This window comes from Lytechinus variegatus, chromosome 15, assembly GCF_018143015.1.
Source record: "Lytechinus variegatus isolate NC3 chromosome 15, Lvar_3.0, whole genome shotgun sequence".
Classification (NCBI taxonomy): Eukaryota; Metazoa; Echinodermata; class Echinoidea; order Temnopleuroida; family Toxopneustidae; genus Lytechinus; species Lytechinus variegatus.
In genome coordinates this window covers 27,664,397-27,679,813 of record NC_054754.1, presented here as the reverse complement: position 1 = coordinate 27,679,813, position 15,417 = coordinate 27,664,397, and the positions used below count along the sequence as shown (strand labels likewise).

Below are 15,417 nucleotides of genomic sequence, written 5' to 3'. Positions count from 1 at the left end.
CCTCCCACAAACAAAACAATGAACAGCCCTAACAAAAAGTCTTAGACTTAGCTTTTGATTGTCTGGATTCTGGAACAAAGTGCCGAGCTATCAATGGCAAGGCCAACGGTTGATGCACACGTCCGTGAGTATTTTTTCACATATCGTCCCCTTCTCGAAATGATTTCCTAAGCGAAGACTTCAAATTTCAGACCCGCCCTGCCGCGGTGGCCAGTTCAGAGCCATGACCTCAGGCATGACTTGCCCCTCGGCCTCGGCTGCCTGCCCTATTTAAACCATGGCCCTGAGCTGGGCTTGGCTTGGGGCAATCCACCACCAGTGGAGCTGCATTAGGCAAACTTAGTTACTTCCTCAAGACCTCATAATCTCCTTGTCCTCCCCTCCCATCCCCATCCTTTTTTTTTTCTTCTTACTTCCTTGTTTTTATTATTATGATGGTGGGCCCCAAGTCTGCGCACCTAACGATTTGAGTTAAGATTTAAAGTGAATTTCTTTTTATTTCACAAAATCTTTCAGTTGATAATGTTCCTTACATCATATTCAGGCTAGACCGATACTGGCAAGATAAGCATTATGATTCCCACTACTCTTAGATACGAAAAGTCAATTTTCACCAACTTGCCCCACTGCCTCCTTAATCTATTGAAGCATGATGGAAGATGACTAAATTAGAAGATAGATCTGGAAGCTCGACTGCTAATTCAGCATTCTTCCAGTATTTGCGGTAAGGTAAGGTAAGGTAATCATAATGAGTTAGTGTGCCAAAACTCTCATAAAAATTTGAAAGAAATATATGATTTTCCTAGAAAAAACCTCGGGCTGTCATTTTCAGATTGAAAAAAAAATGGTATGGTTGGAACTACCCCTTATCGACCACCTAATCTTCTAAGCATTGTATCTGCGAAAATATTCATCAAATTTACCCAGTTTTCATCTCATTTGTGCAGAAAATTGAGCAGATCAGATTCCCATGTTTCTCACGGCGACTCCGATTCAATCAGCGTATATATCGACGAACAACGAATGCGACGATTTTACATTTGCACCCATCTTTTGAAACCGACCACCCGCGATACACTAAGTTTACGGCCTATTCTTGTCGCGGTGGCGAAGTATTTTGACTCTTCCAAATCAGTTCTGTGATGTCAACATGCTAAATGATCGTCTCACTATTTTCATTGCGAGCTCCGGCACATGATTCGACGATTGACGACGGATACTTGTTCTAAAGCCGTTTCCTATCGGATTTCTTGGTTTTTCAGCGTGGTTTGGGTCTGGTCAATACAATTTTGATTAATTCTACTAAATATTTACTTTTTGTTGCTTCTTTTTTTCTCGTAAAATCAATTCTTACCGTTTCTATGGACACTGCGCCTACTCTCCTGCGCGTATCGTTTGTAATACGCAATAATTTTAACGCGCAAGGTGGTCGGTTTCAAAAGAGGTGGTCGATATGTAGTAGTCTCACCATACCCCATGTCTGCGCACTCATTCATTTTGCACACGTTTCGGGGATTTTGATGACAAAGGCTACATTTTGAGGCTTTCGCATGAAACGCCCTGAATTCATTATTTTTCCACTATTTTGAGTCAGATTTTTTAAGAATACCTGTATGTATTGCCTGTGTAAAGTTCGTGCTCATTGCGTATCCTTTTTTACTAGAATCGCGCAGATACGCGGGTGCGCAGACTTGGGAGACCGCGCAGACATGGGGGAACTGACCATACTAGGGCCTATAAATAGTTCTAACGTTAGACTATAAAGTTGCACTCACACAACATGCGAGTTTAGACCTTTCTTAATCTTTCTTTCTTTCTTCCTTCCTTCCTTCCTTCCTTTTGATCTTTTTCCTTTTTTTTCTTTCTTTCTTTCTTTCTTTCTCACATCTGAATATCGCCTCAACACCTAATGAATGATTGATGGTGCTGCATTCGTTTGATTTAAAATCACTGACTGTTATCATATTTTGTCATTTCTAGTGACAGTTTCTCCACTTGACCTTGTTCATTATCATGCTTTTTTTTACACACAAAGCAAGCACACAAGAAGAGCAGTGACAAATATCTTAAGGTCACAATTTCTATTATTCATTATTGTTTATCATGTTATATGTAATTGAATCTATTTGCTTTTCAATTGAAATCTTAGATTTTTGGGATCTTGACAAGTTCCAATACGTGTGGCCTAGGGAGGAACAAGAGACTGCTATATTTGACAACTTTTATCCTTGTGGCTATGAAGAGGCCCTAGTAGAGAGTGGCTGCCCTGTCAAGAATGGCATCTTTGTACAAGTTGTAAACAACACAGTTGCAGAAACTGGTAAGTGACAAAGTTGTTTTTGTTGAATATTCTACAAGTTACAGTAGTGAACAAAGGAGGGAGGGGGGGGGGGCTGTTTTCTGCATATGAGGTGTAGGCCCTATGCTATTTGAGGAAAACATCTTAACAATTGACTTAGCTTTGTGTAGGACTGTTATTTTGACATTTTGTTTCCTTTAATAGTTATTTAGTTATTTACAGTTCAAGCTTTGGTATTTAGTTCAGCTTTGTTTACATTCCTGATGCTTCTGTTGTCATCCATTTACATTTGACTTTCAACCTGCTTCTCCTGTCATTCCTTTCCTATTCAGATGTGTTCATTCATTACATTCTCACATCTGATTCTTTTGTTCAACATTCTTATTATGTAATCATCCCAACATCTTATTCATCTCCATCCTCTATCTCTTATTGGTTATTTTTATGAATTAGACTTTTCCACTTTCAGTTGGCTCCTCCATTCTCTTCATTTTCATTGGTTGATTTTGTGTAATTTAAATATATGCTAATTTTGTATTGCCATTATGAGTTTAGCTGAGGCAAATTAGCCCAGCAAATAAACAGTGCACTACCAGACTTCATCGAGTTAAGTTCTATTTTGTTCCCGTGTCTTTCGAGTTAAGTTCCCTCTTCTCCTCTCCGTTTGCTTCTGTTTGATGTGTGATTGAGCTTATTCCCATCTTCAGTTGAACATTTTATTTCCCCATAAACTGTATTTATTTTCAACCCCACATTTGCATAGGAAATGAAGAGCAATATTTAAGGAAACTTTCTGATTTAGAAGGGAAAAAGTTCCAAGAAGTGACCTCCTGTTGATTATTTTGATAATAGCGATAATTAGACTTTGTCACTTACTGTTACAATTTGATAATTATTATCATTATTTACCGACAGTTTATTTTTGATTTGCAGATTGGGTCTTAGACATGGCTACTCGTCACAAATGCATTGTGGGAGTAGTTGGCTGGATTGACATGTGTGGCTCAGATGATGAGGTAAATCTGATTGGTGTGAAACTGTGTGAGGCAAAATTTGACCAAACAATAGTCGCCCAAGGTCCTTGTTACACTGATATTGACAAGAGGGGGGGGGGGTCTAATGGTTCTGACCCTCGTCTTTCAATCAAGAAGGTCATCATTCAAATCCCAACCATGTCATATTTTCCATTAATAGCAAGAAATCACCCATATTGTGCTGTGTGCAACCCAGGTGAGGTAAATGGGTACCACAATAAAACCATGGTAAAAAAATATACCAATAAGGATAAATTGCCTTACCAAAGGCAGTAGTACTTTGCCAATTATGAATATTGTAAGCTATATTGCAGGTATAGTTTGAATCCCCTTTGAAAGCCCGTCAAACAGATTTGATTTCAGTGTATTTTACTTTTTTCATAGACTTTAGTGCAGGGTCTTGTTTCATACAGAACTTACAATTATGATATCTTTTCCATTTATGGGAATTACTTTGTTAACAGGGCTCACTAGCCAATCAAATTCAGTGTTTCCAATGTAATAATACTATAATGGAAAAAATAATATACTGTCATTGTAGATGTAGTTCTTACTGAATTGAAATAGATTCCTGTTGTAAAGATAGAGATATTGCTTTTTTCCCCAAAAAAACTTTATGAATATGAAATTTCATCCCCTACTGCCTTGTGGCAATGTAAGCTTAAATCAACCAAGCTACTGTTTTATAAAGCTGTCTGTAAGTTATGCATGTTATGCACCTGACCGGTGACTTGGTTCTTGGGTGCTGAGTTGAAATCTCAATCATTTTTATTCCCATCAGTTGAAGTAGAATTTAATCACTGTGATGTCATTTTGTGGTGATAAGTAAATTATCTTGTTTAATTTCTTATTGCATTTGCTGGAATTTGAATTCTATCATTTGTGTTTGTCTTGGTATGTTATGTTAATGTTTTGTTTTGATGATAACCCTTAAAGGAGAATGAAACCATTGGAACAAGATAGCTTGTGTGAAAACAGAAAAATCAAAGAAACAGATCAACAAAAGTTTGAGAAAAATCGGACAAATAACAAGAAAGTTATGAGCATTTGAATATTGCGATCACTAATGCTATGGAGATAGCAAATTGGCAATGCGACAAAGATGTGTGATGTCACTTGTGAACAACTCTCCCCATTACTTTAGTATATATTTCACTTGAATTGCCTCTTTTATCACATCTATCCATAGATCATGTGTTCTTTCTACATGAGGGCATGTAATACATATTTTTTTAGAATACATCATGGATAGAGAGTTTGTATCATCATGAGAAAAAGCAAAGAGACATTTTGAGGGTATTTTATAGTCCACCAAAGGGAAAGTTGTTCATCAGTGACATCACACATCCTTGTCGCATTGCCAATGGGAGGATCTCCATAGCATTAGTGATTGCAATATTCAAATGCTCATAACTTTCTCATTATTTGTCCAATTTTTCTCAAACTTTCTTTGTTTTTATTCTTTGATTTTTCTGTTTCTACACAAGCCTATTTGTTCCAAAGGTTTCATTCCCCTTTAAATGCCATTTATATCAGTAAACTTGAAAATTTGAATTCTAATTTGGATTTGATTTTCATGAAATTCTTTTCTGTTTTACTGTATTCTGTCTTTGAAAGGTTGACAAGGAGTTACAGAGGTTATCCCAAAATCCCCTTTTTCTTGGACTTCGTCACATCCTGGACTTGGAAGAACCAGGCTGGATCGAGAAGAAGGAAGTCAGAAGAACTCTGGGTAGACTGGAGAAGCTAAATTTGACCTATGACATCCTCTTACGGTATAGAAAAAAAAAGGATGAAACAATTTCCTGAAAGACTTATTTTTCGGATTCCATATGACGTGATTCAAAAGAAATTAAGAGCCGTTTCATGTTATTATTGATGGTGGAGGACTGTTTACCTTACAATCCAGTAATTTTTAATTGAATTGACAGATAATGGAACGGTCCACTAGGCACAGTGGACTCGGCAGTATTGACTTTTTTTTGGGGGGGTAAGGGAGAATGTGAGGGGGGGAGCTTTTGGTTTTGTATTCATATTTCTATGTGACAAAAACTGTGTTTGGTGGAGCATGCTCTAGCCACCCATCACCCCTTGTCATACCTTCCATAACTTATGCTGATTTTTCTCTTTTCCCTCCCCACTTACAGCAGGCCGTCCACTGACAAAAGAAAGCACCTTCAAGACTTTTTTTTTCAAATTCAATACTTTTTCTTGATTAGGGTTATTTCTCTGTATGTTCTGCACGATGCTAAAAGGAATTTGAGTCTCAGATCCCCAATTTCTGAAATAAAGACGTTTCAAAAGCAAAAGTAATTCTACATATGTCCACATAAAACAATGACATATTTGCTATTTAAGATACTGATTCCACAGAGTTGTTTCCTTTTGTCATGGGACAGGAGATTTGGTTTCTGCATTAAATTTATCTGCATGGGAGATGGATGATCTAACCCCCCCCCATCTTCCAGAACTTCTGCTCAAGGAAGAAAATTACTCAAGGCTCAGGGGGATTTTCACCCCCAAAATGATCAAGGGCCCCTTGGAAAATCCCCAATCACTGCACTGTTAAAGGGGAAGTTCATCCTGAAGAAAACTTTGTTGTAAAAATAGCAGAAAAACTAGTAAAAAATATTGATGAAGGTTTGAGGAAAATCCGTTAAAGAGTAAGAAAGTTATTAGAGTTCAAAGTTTTGGATTTGTGACGTCATAAACGAGCAGCTGCCCCATGTGTTATGTAATATAAAATGCAAGAATTTCAAATTTTGTATGGTTCCTGATGACTTAATTTTGTTTTCCATTCATGATCGGGTGTGAAATGATTGGTCTATTGATATAAAAAAAGGTACAGTGAAAACCATTTTCAATTTTCTGAGAAAATGACATTTCATTGATTTTTTACCATTCGCTATGTAGGAATGCTGCTCGCATATGACGTCACAAATCAAATGATTGAAATTCTAATAACTTTTTAATTATTTGATGAATTTTTCTCAAACCTTCGGCAATATTTTTTATTATTTTTTCTGCTATTTTTACAATAAACTTTTTGTCAGGGTGAACTTCCCCTTTAAAGGTAATGCCAGTTTTGGTAACGATATCAAAATGAGTTCGTACAGAATCCAATGAAATGACCACCAAAGTGTCTGTTTGTATAAATAAAGAATATGTGCCAAATGATTTTGGAAGAAATTGTGTAATTGCTGAGAAATTAGCAAACAAGCACAGGATTCGGGTCAAGCTTCGGGCACGACATTCAAAGCAATGATAATACACTGTCCCACGTGCGCTTGTCTGTGTTGGTGATCTTCAGTGTGAATATTTTTCAGCGTAGATTTCAAGATTTCACAAAGTTTAGTTTATGTGACTGTACCAGATCTTGATCCTTGATGATACACTGACAATTAAGCCTGGTTTTACAGACATTCTCATGAAATCAGTGTTTACTGCAACTACTGGCATTTCTCTTTAAAGCTTATCCAATGTAGCTGATTTGGGAAATAGGTTTTGATAAGTATTCCCTGAAAAAAAGAGAAAATTTGTGTCTGCTTCCGTTGATCTTTAATAGGGCTTTCTTCCCTCCCCTTCACCCCCACCCCTCCTACAGGCCTCACAGCCTCCACTATGCCGCTGATGTTGCCCAAGATTTTCCTGATCTGAGATTGATCATCGATCACCTTGCCAAACCAAAGATCAAAGAAGGAGAGTTTGATGACTGGGCCAAGGAAATGAGCAGGGCAGCCAGCTTCCAAAATGTCTACGTCAAATTGTGAGTGTGCTCCGATGTCAATTGGGGAAAAAAATGTGTATTGTATATTTTCATGCCGTGAGAATCTTCTCATACCAATGCATTACATCTGTCTTATTTTTCTTCATCTTCTTTTGATTATTATTATCATTATTATCATTCCTTTGATCATGATCAAGTCTGCATGTTTTCCTTGAATCACTTTGTTCTCACAAAAGCACCAAGTAATTTCGAGTGCTAATGTCCGAGAGTCTTTCTTATCAGTCTGGTTGTGCCCAAGATGTCTTCTTGATTTCATACAATCAAAGATGAGTAGAGATCTTGGTTATACCTGGAGGCTTCCACTCCATTCTTCACCATTCATCCGTGCTCAATGATGACTGGTGTAACCTCTGCCTTTATGTTCCACATCCTCTTGTTAGGTCTTGATCATTATCATTGTCAATATTGTTGTTATTATTGTTATTATTGATTTTGTTATTGTTATTATGAGGATAATAATAATAGTAGTAATAATAATTATTATTAGTGTTATTATTATTATCATCATCATTTAAATGTTGATTTTTGTCAATGAAGCCAGAGTTTAGATATGAATATTGTTCAGAAGAGAAATATACAGAGCATGGTATTGTATGGAGTCACAAATTTGATATATATTTAATAACAACAAAAACAATCAAAGAGCAAACAAATTGGAACATCAAGATTGTACTGCGCTTGATACGTATTATATCATTACCCTGGCTGTAGCTGAGCCACCGTATTGCATGGCGCTATAGCATTCAAGGAATAGATTCTACGGGTACCCATTCACCTCACCTGGGTCGAGTGCAGCACAATGTGGGTAATTTCTTGCAGAAGGAAAACACATGGCTGGGATTCAAACCCACATCCCTCACATTGAAGGATGAGAGTCATAACCACTAGACCATGACGCCCCCAAGATTATCAGGATTGTCACTAATTTTAAACCCATGGTTTTTTTTTTTCTTCAGAGAAATGTGAGTTATACTTATGATTCAAAATGTACATTCTGCATAATGTTTCATCATGTTTACGGTATACAGCACCACATCTAAATAGATTATTACATATTCACAGACCTGCACTGCATTTGGGATAATAAGCCAGTTCGTAGTTCCTTTCTGCGCATGATCAAAAGATTCTACGCATGATCAGTAGAAGGTCGTTTGTACTAAAGTGACATGGTGCTTTAAAATCTAATGAGATAAGCACCAACTTTGATGTCTTGATTATTCATATATTCTTTTGAATGTCGTTTTCATTTATATCCACAAAAAACAATGCTTCCACGAACGACTGGTATTTCGCAGTTTGCAAAGTACATTGTGCAACATGCTAAGATATGCATTCAAAGTAGGAATGCAACAAATGCCTTCATTAAGTGTTCATTTATGTGCTATTCTAGTCACCTGGTCTATTCAATTTCTTCATCCTGCTATGTAAGGCAAGCTTACGTAATATCTTGCTTTGAAATCTGCCTATCATGATGAAAGAAATGAAAGGTCATTTGACCAAAATTGCCCATGAAGTAAGTACGAACTGGTCTATTATGTAAAATTAACACTAACCTGACTGACACATTCATTGCCATGCAACCTTATGCTTGATTTCGCTTATGTTCGGATATCAATTGGGCCCTGTCTTTCAGAGAGTCACGATTGATCCGATCAATCGTAACTATGGAAATCCATCAGTGTCATAATTTTTTCCAACGAAAAGTTTGCACAATGTCCTTTGTGTGCAAAGAGAAGCGCAGTGAATTTAAAAAAAAGTAAATGCATGAATATACTAACTAGTACATCAAAGCTAGGAAATATTTTGAACAAACATGCATTGCAGATGTTGACGACGTTGCTGGCCGTCCCCAGTTGCGATTGATCGGATCAATCACAACTCTTTGTAAGACAGGGCCCAGATGTTGCCTGCTGAACCTCCTTTGCCTGATCTATTTTCACATCTAGACATGAATGTATACAGCCGAGGGGGGGGGAACTGCCCCTTCCCAGAATGTTTGAAACATTTTCACCTAAATTGTGCTATGCACAAAATCCTTTTAATTCAATTTAGAAAATGCAAAAGTGCCCAATGACAAGTTCATCCACTTTTCTCTCTCGCTTTGTAATAAGAAGTTGTTTTTTTTTTTGCCTTTTTGATATACTCTTCTATTTGTAGATGTGAAATCAAAGGTACATATATCTACCTGTACTGGTTGTAAAGACAAATCCCCCAAATTAAATCCTTAGGCATTGACAGGTATGAGACCCATGCAGTATTAGCTCAAACTTTGGGAAACGTATTCTGCCCCATTCACTGTTTTTTCAACATTGATATACATTTCCCTTTAAACCCTAAAATCAGCAAACTCTTTGAGTCTAGAATAAAATATTGTTTGATTTCATACGTTGTAAAAGCCTTTTTTGGAATTATCAATTGTGATATTGGGAAATGTATCACAGCGTATCTTGATATCGCAGATTTCATTCATCTCCAGGTGCAGATCAGGTATGCATTGCTCTACCTTCTATGTCCCCCTCCCCTCCAATTATTGGAAGGAGCTGAGAAACTGTACTCGGGGATGGTTGAGACCTTACTAAGCAGCATGGTATTCTCAAATAAATTTCATTAACCCTAGGGTGCAGATCAGCGTATGACTATGTATTGCTCTACCATCAATGTTACCCCCCCCTCCCCAATTATTGGAAGGAGCTATCTGAGAAACTGTGCTCAGGGATGGTTGAGACCGTATTATACAGCATGGTTTTTACAAATAAATTTCCACTTTCTTGAGTGATGAGCCTGAAGCCCCAGTCATATACTTTGTTTTCACTGGATGAAGCCAGCGTGATGATCACTTGATGATGTTTTATTTTGTTGTATGGTTTATAATAATACTTTGATCCATCATTAATTAACACATTAGTTATCCAGATGATGTACATGTCTCGATACATCTTTTTGTTTTGTTTTTACTGTCTCACCTGCGAAGCAGAGTGAGACTATAGGCACCGCTTTTCCGACGGCGGCGGCGGCGGCGTCAACATCAAATCTTAACCTGAGGTTAAGTTTTTGAAATGACATCATAACTTAGAAAGTATATGGACCTAGTTAATAAAACTTGGCCATAAGGTTAATCAAGTATTACTGAACATCCTATTAGAGTTTCATGTCACATGACCAAGGTCAAAGGTCATTTAGGGTCAATGAACTTAGACCATGTAGGAGGGATCAACATCGAAATCTTAACCTGAGGTTAAGTTTTTGAAATGACATCATAACTTAGAAAGTATATGGACCTAGTTAATAAAACTTGGCCATAAGGTTAATCAAGTATTACTGAACATCCTGCACGAGTTTCACGTCACATGACCAAGGTCAAAGGTCATTTAGGGTCAATGAACTTTGGCCGAATTGCAGATATCTGTTGAATTCCCATCATAACTTTGAAAGTTTATGGATCTGATTCATGAAACTTGAACATAATAGTAATCAAGCATCACTGAACATTTTGTGCAAGTTTCAGGTCTCATGATTAAGGTCAAAGGTCATTTAGGGTCAATGAACTTTGGCCGAATGGGATTATCTGTTGAATTACCATCATAACTTTGAAAGTTTATTGGTCTAGTTCATTAAACTTGGACATTATAGTAATCAAGTATCTCTGAACATCCTGTGCGCGTTTCAGGTCACATGACCAAGGTCAAAGGTCAATGAACTTTGGCCGAACTGGGTGTATCTGTTGAATTACCATTATAACTTTGAAAGTTTATGGATCTGATTCATGAAACTTGTACATAAGAGTAATCAAGTATCACTGAACATCCTGTGCGAGTTTCAGGTCACATGATCAAGGTCACAGGTCATGTAAGGTCAATGAACTTTGGCCATGTTGGGGTTTTTGTTGAATAACCATCATATCTCTGTAAGTTTATTGGTCTAGTTCATAAAAAGTGGACATAAGAGTAACCATGTATCGCTGAACATCTTGTGCGAGTTAGAGTAGTATTCAAAGTCAGCACTGCTGCTATATTGAACTGCGTGATGCAGGTGAGACAGCCATAGGCATTCCACTTGTACTGTTTATTTACTGGGTACGTCTGAATTATATGAATCATTATATGTATGCCTTGTGTTAATACTGAAAATGATATGAGTTGGGATGTGCTGTGGTTTATCTTTTTGACAGTAATTTCATAATGTGTAATTTTGTTAGGGTTGATTCGTTGACTTACCCTTTGCAATTTACAATTTTTTGTAATGATGAATTGAATGTTTTACTTGTGTCTTTGCTTTCACTGGAATTGCAACAGAAAGCTTTGTGCTATAGCTGTTGGGTTGATTTTATCTGTGGGTGTTTTATAAACCTGTTCATAAGATACGAATGACTTAACCCTTTCTCATGCCAAGTGAATAAGTGATATCCCTATGTAATTAAGTATACATGTAGGACCAAAGATCATGTTTCAGTCGTGCGTAACTTTACAAACAGCTTTATGAAACACCCACCTGGTGTACCAGTGATTGAATTATTCCTTTTCTTGTCAATTATTTTGTGCTTCATATTTGTTTGTCATCAAGTAGTAACAATGATATTGGATTGTATTAATGAATTAATAATCAAGATGATAGCTATATGGTAATAAAAATAATCGGAATAATAAAATAATAACAATTATAAAATTAATGGTGGTAGTGGTGGTGATGATGATATGATATGATGATGAAGATGATGGTGATGATGATTATGATGATGATGATGATGGTGATGATGATGATTATGATGATGATGATGATGACAAATGATGATGTTGATGGTAATGATGATGATGGTGGTGGTGATGACAATAAGCTGAAATCCTTGCATCTGATTGGTGGCGAGCAAAAATGTTGAACATCACTGACATGATGTTCATGAAACTTTCCCCAGGTTTTAATTATGAAAACAATTTTGATGAAGAAATCTCCCAATTTTGTTTGTACAGGTCTGGAATGGTAACGGAAGCTGATCCACAATGCTGGAAACCATGTGACCTAAAGCCCTATGTTCAGGTAATCAAAATAACATGATTTAAAGGACAAGTCCACCCAATAAAAAGTTGATTCAAATAAAAATAGAAAAAATCTAACAAGCATACAATAAGAGAGTCAAAAGGGGCCTAAGCTTTCGATCCTAGCAGAATCTTCGTCGGAGACAAAATGATCATTTTGCCTCCGACGAAGATTCTGCTAGGATCGAAAGCTTAGGCCCCTTTTGACTCTCTAATTTACTCCATTGGCTCTTTTTTTTAGATAAGCAGTTTTCAGCAGCTTCTTTTTGCCTTTAAGCATACAATAACACTGAAAATTTCATCAAAATCAGAGGTAAAATAAGAAAGTTGCGACATCTTTACAGTTCCCTCAATTTCTCAAAACAGTTATGTGGTTGTTATGCAAATGAGGTACTGCTGATATCACCGATTCACTATTTAGTTTGTATTTTATACATAAAAGATACTAATTTTCTCCTCGTTATCCTGTGAAACGATGGCCCTTATTGTCAAATCTGTAAAATTGTTTATATTGTATAATTAAAACAATAAAATACAAAATTAGTGAGGGACATCAGCAACTCTCTCCTTTACATGTCTCTGAGTAATGCATATAACCGTTTTGTCCAAAATAAGTGAAACTTAATAAAATCATAAAACTTGAATATGAAATTAGATATTAAGTAATTAATTAACCTATGTTATGATTCTCATATTTTCAGCACTGTGTAAAGTCTTTTGGTGCCCACCGCTGTATCTTCGGCAGCGATTACCCCGTTTTCAAAATGGTAGGTGCCACTTACAAGCAGGTTTACGATGCGCTAATGGAATGCTTGCTGGACTGTACCACTGAGGAGGAGAGGGGTGCAATCTTTGGTGAAAATGCTGTTCGTTTTTATCAAGTTAAGGTTCCGCTTGTGGAGTAGACTTAGAAGGGAACCTGGCAGAATTGGGCATCACTGCCAAGAAAATTATTAAACTTACAAATAGTTTTTGAAGTGTAGAGATAAGCTGTGAATCATTATTAATTATTGTAACTAGAGAATATCTTAATATGCTCTTCTGATGATTGAAAGGTACTTTTTTAAATTTTTAATAGGCAAATCTTTCTGTACTACGGTACATTCTTGCCTGTACTATATTATAGGGGACAAAGAATACATACAATAGAATAGATAAAGTGACTTCATTAACTATTTGTTAACCATTTGCTAATTATTTTTGATGTGCTCTATTATTTCCAGTTTATGCTAAAAAGTTTTAGGCTGCTTTATTATTTTTTTCTTTACTCTCATTTCTTTTTTTTTCTCAATAGTAATTGTATTGATTTTCTGTGATATGTTACACAAAATTATGAAAACCCAATAAAAACTTTAAAAGGAAATAGAATTGGACATCACTCAAATCTTGTCATTTTTTTAGGCATGATGCAATAAATAAACATTGCAATATAAAGTGATCAATATTACGTGACAATTTACCTGTATGTACTTTTTATTTTTTTCATTCGAAATTGAAGGTTTTCTGCAGTATTACAGTAAAACATAAGATATCATATTGTGTCTATTAAATATTTTTATGCCCCTACAGAGGAAGTCTGGACAGGGCATTATGCGTTGCCCCTGTCCGTCGTCCCACTTGGTTTCTACTCAATAACTCAAAAAATATTTAATTGATTTATAAAAAAAAATTGGTGTGAAGCTCCAGATGATGTTGGGGGGGGGCACTCACATATATTGGTGGTACGGGGACATGCCGCTTTAATGACTCCCTTTTTCAGACCTAATTTTCAGTTCTATAGATGCTCCAAATGACAAAAATTCAGTTCAGACGCTGCCCAGCCCCACTCGCAAGACCCCCGTTACGAGACATCTCAGTTCCCCAGCCCTACCAAAATTGTCTAGCACGAGGACTGGTTGCGAGAGATGCACGTATGTCTTCGCAACTCTACACATTAACTTTTAGGCACTCTATGCATGGCGAGTTCATGCACAGCGCTATGGTGCAATGTATTTGCAGTCCTGCGATCCGTTTCCGTAGACTGTTTTTCGCACAGATCTGTATATATCTAGTTCTGAAGACCCCGTATTTTACTCTTTTAGTCAGCTCCTTAGACCCCCATTTCAGAGTTTCGTGAGGCACACCCCCATCAAAAAATAATTTGAGTGCCCCCCCCCCTTCTGTTGGGTGACACAACAGATGCTCCTGTGACATTTGCTCCGGTCTTAATATCTCGTATGGCGTAGGGTTAGAGTATTACGGAATGTATAAGAGTTTTTGGTTCAGAATACTCTAAGGATGATTAGGATTGACTTAGTTTGGAGGTTAGGTTATAGGTTTGGCTCAATACGCAGCTTGTCCATCAGAGCAGTTGTCGCCAGAGCAGATGTCCTGGAACCTGCGTTCTGGATTTATAATGTGGCCTTGTTACATGTTCAGTTTATAAAATGATACAATTGTTGTGTATGATTGTTTGTGTTTGTCCCGGGGGTCCACTCACATTGACGAGTGGATACCATGCGCGACCAAAAATTTTTTTAAAAAGGATGTCTTTTTCAAAATAGGGCGTGTTACATGTTGTAACCTAATAAGGGTGTCAAAAATGAAAAAAAGGGTATGTAAAGACGGGGTAAGTTGTGACACTTTTTGCATTTTGCATGTTAGAATTGATATGAATAGTACTATTGTAGAAATAAGTACCTTGCCTTTAAATTTGATTCTTGGGAAACGTTTTTCACCTACATATAACTTTCTACCCCCACACTGAAAGTCATCGTGACCTTTGAAAAAAACGATGTCAAATGGCTCAACTTGCCCCATATATGGGGTAAGTTGTGCCACCGTCTGGGGGTAAGTTGAGCCACAAAAACTATGTACAAAATGAATGAGGGAGAACCAGCATGTCAATTTTTTGTTTAAAGTCTTTTCACTTGCTAATTCTCTATAATACTAACATCCTTTAAAAGGAAAAGAGCAGTCATGTAAATTTGCTCCTTTCAGCCTGCATTTCAATCGATTTTTATGGTTTGTTTGTTTTTTAAGATACATTACCATAAGAATTATCATGGCTCAACTTGCCCCATGCTGTTTGGCTCAACTTACCCCAGTCCGAACTTAGTGCGATAATTTTGTATCCACACATTTATTATGCATCTATCATATAAAAGACTATGACAAGAATGAAGATCCATACCTGGACTAACAATGTTGTTATCATGTCTTTACTATATTTAAAGGCGTGTGTGTGAATAAAGTACTTATCTATTTCACACTCTTTTTTACTTTTTT

General features: G+C 36.8%; 1 protein-coding gene across 2 annotated transcripts; it reads left to right on the top strand.

Moving 5' to 3' along the window:
* Positions 1-34: 34 nt before the first annotated feature.
* Positions 35-14,266, top strand: LOC121428717 (uncharacterized protein y4mH-like). Of its 2 annotated transcripts, XM_041625525.1 has the most exons (8): positions 35-124; positions 2,150-2,320; positions 3,233-3,315; positions 4,951-5,108; positions 6,938-7,099; positions 8,077-8,082; positions 12,085-12,151; positions 12,852-14,266. In XM_041625525.1, the coding sequence occupies exons 1-8, from the start codon at positions 94-96 to the stop codon at positions 13,053-13,055; spliced, it is 882 nt and encodes a 293-aa protein (XP_041481459.1). In that variant the 5' UTR covers positions 35-93; the 3' UTR covers positions 13,056-14,266. The 2 variants fall into 2 exon arrangements, with proteins under 2 accessions (XP_041481459.1, XP_041481461.1); XM_041625527.1 differs by lacking the exon at positions 8,077-8,082.
* The last annotated feature ends 1,151 nt before the right edge of the window (positions 14,267-15,417 follow it).

Excerpts from the sequence above, each read along its gene's own strand:
- LOC121428717 (XM_041625525.1), top strand. The coding sequence starts at position 94 with ATGGCAAGGCCAACGGTTGATGCACACGTCC. Across the intron at positions 5,109-6,937 it reads ACCTATGACATCCTCTTACG|GCCTCACAGCCTCCACTATG; the intron begins GTATAGAAAAAA and ends CCCCTCCTACAG. Across the intron at positions 12,152-12,851 it reads ACCTAAAGCCCTATGTTCAG|CACTGTGTAAAGTCTTTTGG; the intron begins GTAATCAAAATA and ends TCATATTTTCAG.